Source organism: Hevea brasiliensis, chromosome 5, assembly GCF_030052815.1.
Source record: "Hevea brasiliensis isolate MT/VB/25A 57/8 chromosome 5, ASM3005281v1, whole genome shotgun sequence".
Taxonomy (NCBI): Eukaryota; Viridiplantae; Streptophyta; class Magnoliopsida; order Malpighiales; family Euphorbiaceae; genus Hevea; species Hevea brasiliensis.
In genome coordinates, this window is record NC_079497.1 from 847127 (window position 1) to 854403 (window position 7277).

Here is a 7277-nt window from a genome sequence, read left to right on the forward strand (position 1 = left end):
TAATATTTAGGTTAAAATTCACCTCTAGGAGTAAAATAATCAAAATGTCCTTCATGGTGCTCATTGGATTATTTTTATTATTTTATATCAATTAACAAATTCTCTAAATTTTATTTTATTTCTCAAAATTTTTTTTATATTTTTTTAATATTTATTTTATTAATTTATGTCTTTTCACTATAATTTAAATGTAGTTTCAGATATACTAACTGTCCGAATAGACATTAAATAGTAAAATGTACGGACTACGATGAAGGCATTACAATATGGGTAGATTAACTACGGCATTTATAGCGCACAACAAAGGCCCATAACAACACTTACTACAGCTCAACAACCAAACAGTGCTGTAACTATTTCCTATTAATGCTGAGATTTTGCTTGTATAAACACCAAGGTTCAGCCCTCCCATTCTGCATATGGCCTTCTCTTTTGTCATAGGTATAAAGTAATCAAATCATGGCAAACTCTCGAGTCCTTAAGTATTTGGTATGCTTGGTGCTAGTGAGCCTTGTGGCGGGTGCACCCAAGGCCTCCAGAGCAGAAATAACATGTGGACAGGTGGTGAGGAGCCTGTCCCCATGCGTAAGCTACGTTCTTGGAGGAGGGAACGTTCCTGGACAGTGCTGCACTGGGATGAAGACCCTTTACAGCGCTGCACAGACAACACCTGACCGCCAGGCCGTATGCAAGTGCTTGAAATCAGCAATCAGCAGCAGTGGAGTTCCTTACACAGGCTACAACCTTGGCCTGGCCGCCGGACTCCCTGCCAAATGCCACGTCAACCTTCCTTACAAGATCGACCCCAACACCAACTGTGACATGTATGTATAGTTCTACACAACCATAATTATCCGTTTTAAGTAGAAATTTCTTGATTCTGACATTTCCTGAAATTGGTTATTTTGCCATTGCAGCGTTAAGTGAGGATATATAAATAGATCCATCTTGAAGAATCTACTATATGTAGTCGGAGAATAAGCGAGGCTTTCGCACAGTATCTTGAGGAAGTCTCTGATCGATCCTGCTGTTTGTACTTTGTAGTGCCGTTCAGGCATTGGTAGCTACTAATCTAGTATTTTGCTGTAAGACAGATAGGTAGGATGAGTATTTTTTGTATTGTATGCATATCTTCCTACATCATTACCTATCAAATCATTATGGCTTGGTCCAAGTTCTTGCCTTTTGCATCTACATATTGAAATTTAAATGGAATATCTAACAATTTTAAAAGTTAATTTAGAATAAATTCTGAAAATAACATCAACATTATTAAACTAAAACTCATTGATAAAAAGATTACTTTTTAACATTTAGCTTCTCGCTTGTTTGATGCATTTATTTTCTATATATGTAACTATTCAACAGATGCAGGAACATAAATTTAGTCAGTGTTGAAGCTGACAAATGAAATTAATTAATAAAGCGTAAAATTTAAAATAAACCACACAAATTTTCTATTAATAATATAAATTTTATTTTAAATCTCAATTTACTCCTATTTCTATAAGATTTCTTTCATTTTATTTTCCATAATCACAACATTTCAATTCCTCTCATAAAAATATATAGCTGGCATATGGTACTTGTCCATTTTATTTACAATATTAATATAATCAATATTTTTTCTTTTCAATTTTTTTTAAAAAATGACTAATTGATATTTTTGTTTTGATTCATATAACGTCATAAATTAATATTAATATTTCTACCGTCGATATATGAAGTCATTTTAATATGTAGTCTAAGGGCATTAAGGACCCATTAGGGTCCAACCCTAAATTGAATATAGCGCATAGACATGATAGAGATATCATAACAGTGAGAAGAGATACTTTAGTGTTCATCTCTATCAGTATCAAACCCTTCATCCATTCTCAAGTGTCCAACGAATTAATCATATTAGTATCCTCTCCCTCTTTTGTCTCAACAACTGTGTTGTGGGTTATTGATGTGTACTCCCCTGCTTAATTTTCTCTTTTATTGACTTGCAAACTTAAAATTTTTGAAATGAGGCTCCCTTTTACTTTCTCTCTCTCGTCCAGTCCTCTGCATGACGCTAATCTGTTTATAACAATTAATGCAGCTTTGGGTTCTGTGCCCTTTCCTTCATTTCCTCTTTAGTCCCTTATCCTTCTGCAAAATAAGTGATTGTGCCACAATTTTTTTTTTTTGTTTCTTGAATTTAACAACGAAAAAATAAAGAAAACTTGCTCCACAGGATTAACAAATAAAGAGGTATTTTTACCGTACTAGTGTTGAACAAAAGAAAAAAATAGCAGAATAGGTAATCAGCAACTAATTTATCGAAAGGAGGTGAGGGAGCCTGTACATCCGGATGCTTCTTATACGAGCGTGCCGAGCTCTGGATGCGACTATAAGTGGCATGCAAATGTGTTGGAGGCCGCTTGACAAAGATTTGCTTGGGAGACATCGCGTCAGCCAGTCGGGACGCTTCTTATAGTGGCATCCTCAGCTCGGACGCTACTAATATTAAAATTTTCGTGTCACATCCCTTCATGTCAGAGACGACCGTTACTCCTGGGACGCTACTCATAATCGCGTCCTAAGGCACTTCATATTTCCCGCCTGCTTTCACCTTCATCATCTGTCTCACTTACCCTCTGAAACCCTGTGATTCTCTCATTCCTCTCATCCCTCTCTTTTCCATTGTATTGTCCCTCTCCATTGTCATGTGTGGAGTGTTGCTCGTTGAATCCAAGTGGTGGACCAGCAACCAAAAGGGAATCATGGTGGACCAACAACCAGAAGGAGACTAAAAAAACTTTGTGCATTACTACAAACAGGTACATCGTACATTATTTATAGAAATATGCTAATTTTTTTGAATGAAGCTAATAAAAAATATTTTTTAAATGTTTTAGTGTGTAATTTATCTATTTTAATGTGTTATATTTTATATGTTTTTGTTATATTTTAGTGTCTTATATTTAGTGTCTTATATTTTAGTATTTTAGATATGCTAATTTGTTTAAATATTTATCTGTTTTAGCATGTAATTTTTTTATATATAATTTAGACTATAGGGTAATTTTTATATGCATAGGAGTAAAAAAGAAATATAATTTATACGTTAGCCGAAAAATGAAAAATGATAGAAAGTAATGTTAATAATAAATATATATATATATATATATATATATATATATAAAAGAAATATAGTAAATAGTTTGATAATTAGTAAAAGTTATTAAAAATCTAAAATATACAATAGTAAACAATTTTGAGAAATTATAAAATGATTTCATAAAAGTTATGGACCAACGACAATAAATTTAATCAACATTAGTAATATAAGTTTAATAAAAAAAAGTTAGTTTAACGAAAATAATATTTAATTTTCAAAAAATTAGTAAAAAGTTAAGGAGCGAAATTATAATAAGTTAAAATTAAAAAATTATAAATAAATGTCCGAAAATAAAATTTATATTAATTAAAATGTAATATTTTTCATAAAAAATAAAATAAATTAAGGTCGAAAATAACCCTTATATATATATTAATTAAATTCTAAGTTTCACATAATAATGTAATAAGTTAAATAAAAATAATTAGTTAAATATATATATATATATATATATATATATATATATATATATATATATATATATATATATATATAGTAATTACATAATGCTTTGAAAAATAGTAATAGATATATTAATTAAAATGTAATATTTTGTCATAAAAAAGTTAGTAAATTATGGTCCAAAATAAGTTGTATATTAATTAAATTCTAAGTATGATATAATATTTTAGTTAGTTAAATAAAAATATTTGAAAATTTGGAGTTGTGATCTGAAATCGAACTGCATATTTAGTTTTCCAACAAATATAATTGAATGCTTTTCGTGAAGCCAACTGTTGATGTTGGTAGTTGTAGCGATTCAAACCTACTATGAAAATTTTGAGTTTTAATCTAAAATTGAATCGCATCGAACCGGATCGAACTGGATCGATTAATGTAAAATTTTTTGTTGCAACAAATATAATGTTAAACAAAACTAGATCTTAATTTCGATCATTTTTGTTTTTTTAGATGTTTAGTGAATACTATTAATGATAATTTTTTTGGAAGGCCATTTAAGTAATTGAGCTTGTTCTTTAATCAGAAAATGTCAATTTCAGCTTTTGTTACTGTATATTGGGATGGAGATATTATTATGGATGATGAAGGTTATGACTATTGTGGGGGTTCATCAATAGTCATTACTATTTGTAGACGCATGGATTTTGATAATTTAGGTATGAAAATGGTCAGGGGAACTGGCCTTAAAGCTGGACGTGAATTTATATCGAGTATATGTTTCAGACAACTCATTGTAGGGGATGGTTCTGTCAAGTGGGAGTGCATGGGTTTGGCTAACGATGATGATGTCAACATTATGTTTAATTTTATTGATCAAATTGGAGGAATGTCATCGATTAAATTATATGTTGACATTTTTCGACCGAATGCATCCGTATGCAATGGTGATGAAGTGGGACCATCAAATGCTGCATAAAATTGTCAAAGTCAATTGGAGAACGATTCAAAATGTACTGACACTGATTATTGTCCAAATGATGATGAGACCGAAGATGATTCTAATGGGGATTGGATTGACAGTGACAACACGAACGTAATTGATGATGCTGATCATGAAATTAACATGGTATTTGATTTGCTTTTGTACTACAACACTCATATTGCGAACCCAATAATGTCTGTTGTCCCTCGTCCACCTTACTCTGAAATAGATTTTTCATTACCGACTGTTGATCCATGGTCAAAACCACCATGTACGTCAATGTGGGATCCATCAATGGAGTTTGAAGTTGGAATGATATTCCCTTCTAGACATGTTATCCAAAAAGCTGCTAAAGAATATAATTTACGGAGGCAGCATGAGTTTTGTACAAATGAGACAAAAGAGTAGAACATATGCCATCAGGTGCAAAGATACAAGGAGCAATTGTAAGTAGAGATGCGACATATGGAAAATTACCAGATATGATGGACCCCATACATGTGTTAATCTATCACTATCACAAGATCATGTGCAATTGGATAGTAGATTTATATCCTAGTTCATCCAAGCTATAGTACGCGAATAACCAAGTGTCAAAATAGCTGTGTTACAAGCGAAAATTAAAGAGAAGGTCGGATATATGCCGAGTTATCGAAAGACGTGGAAGGCTAGACACGATGCAGTTGTTAAGATCTTTGGTGGTTGGGAGGAATCTTATGGAAGATTGCGGCAATTCATGAATGCCTTGTGCAAACATAACCCTGAGTGCTCGTTTCTTATTGAAGATGACCCTCTTTTTGTTAATAATAAGTTAAATCCCGAATATCGAATTTTTGATAGAATGTTTTGAGCATATAAACAAACAATTGAAGGATTCAAGCACTGTAGACTGGTTATTTTCATAGACTCAACGTTTTTATATGGAAAGTATAAAGGGTGTTTATTTTGTGCAACAGCACTAGATGGCAATAATCATATTTTCCTAATTGCATGGGCAATAGTTGATTGTGAAAACATAAGGAATTGGGATTGATTTATGTCTTGTTTGAGGGTTTTTGTGATAAATCGGAAAGGTATTTGTGTTATATCGGATAGGCATATTGCTATAAAAAAGGCAATGCAACAAGATTGGTGGCAGCCTCCTAATGGACATCATCGATACTGCTTAAGACATATCCTCAGTAATTATAACACGAAGTTTAAAAATACTTACATGAAAGAAGCTCTCCGAAAAGCAGGTTAGTTGTGTAAGATTATTACTTCTTTTCACTAACATTGAATTATCAATGTTATGTACTATAAATAATTGACATTGTTTTTTTACACAGCCTATCAAATTCAGAAAAAGAAATTTATGAGGCCATGGAGGCAATCAAGAGCGAGCATTCAGACACATATGAATGGGCCTTAAAGATACCATTGGAAAAATGGACACGTTCTCATAATGGGGGGAAATGGTATGGCTCGATGACAACTAACATCGTTGAGTCGGTAAATGGAATGCTAAAGGGGATCCGTGCATTACCAATAACTGTTATGGTTGAGAAAATATTTTTCCAGTGTGTCAAATATTTTAACACACGCCGCATGGCGTTCCACGAGCAACTATAACTTGGCTTTAAATTTACACCAGCATGTCATCAAGTTTTAATTGAAAATTTAAATGTAGCAAACTCACTTCATGTCTGGTTATTTAACAGCGATTGTGGTGAATTTGAAGTGTGGAATGGTGGATCTGGAAATAAGTATATAGTGAAACTTGATGAAAGGACATGCACATGTGGAAAGTTTTAAGAGTATCGAATTCCATGTGTCCATGTGATTGCAGCATGCCAATCAATGTCTATTGATTATGAACAATACATTTCAAACTATTATACATTGGAACGAACGCTTAAGTCCTATGAGTGGAAAGTTCATCCACGATATCATGATGATTGGCCGACAAACAATAATCCAATTCTAGTACCTGATCCAGCACATAAAAGGCTGAGAGGAAGACCAAAGTCATCAAGAAGGAAGAATGAAATGGATTGGACAGTTAGTGGAAAAGTTGGAGAGACGTCTAAAATCAAATGTTCACTCTGTCTTCAACAAGGGCACAAAAAAAAAAGAGTTGTTCTATGGGACAAACCATCAATAATTAATTTTATATATTTTTTAAAATACGTTGTATTGAACAAATCATCTCATTATTTGTAATTTCCATATTTTTTGGCACAAATTGTTTATTATTATGTTTTCTTTGTATGTGTGTAAATGTAACAGGATTAATGCAAAGGAAGATGAATTGTGTATCATCACATGAGAGACATCCAAACACTTCAAATAAAAAATCATACAAAAATATTGTGGATAAATATACATACCCTAATGGATGCACATGGTATGGTCATAAAAGAGCTTTTGTCAACCAAAAGTATTATGCATGTTTACAACAGGGATTCACAAATCATATATTTATAGGTAAGCATTCAAGGAATATTTCAGATTTTGGAAAAGTTAGAATTGCTGAAAAGTATGAATGGGATAGATTATGGGAGATACATTGTGAATTGGAAGCGTATTGTACATTTCATGATTTACCCATCCCAAAGGTTCGATCAGCTGAGATAGAAAGGAATTCAACTGATGGTATCCAGAAAGTTAAAGCACAATTGTGTGTTGAGAATGAGATAATGAATAATCGTCTGAAAGTGTTTCACAAACAACGAATGACATTCAGAAATATGGATGAATTTAATA

General features: G+C 32.3%; 1 protein-coding gene across 1 annotated transcript; it reads left to right on the top strand.

Annotated features, from left to right (window-relative positions):
- Window positions 1-403: 403 nt before the first annotated feature.
- Window positions 404-1174, top strand: LOC110670159 (non-specific lipid-transfer protein 1). Its single transcript, XM_021832115.2, has 2 exons — window positions 404-824; window positions 918-1174. The coding sequence occupies exons 1-2, from the start codon at window positions 460-462 to the stop codon at window positions 925-927; spliced, it is 375 nt and encodes a 124-aa protein (XP_021687807.1). The 5' UTR covers window positions 404-459; the 3' UTR covers window positions 928-1174.
- Window positions 1175-7277: the final 6103 nt, after the last annotated feature.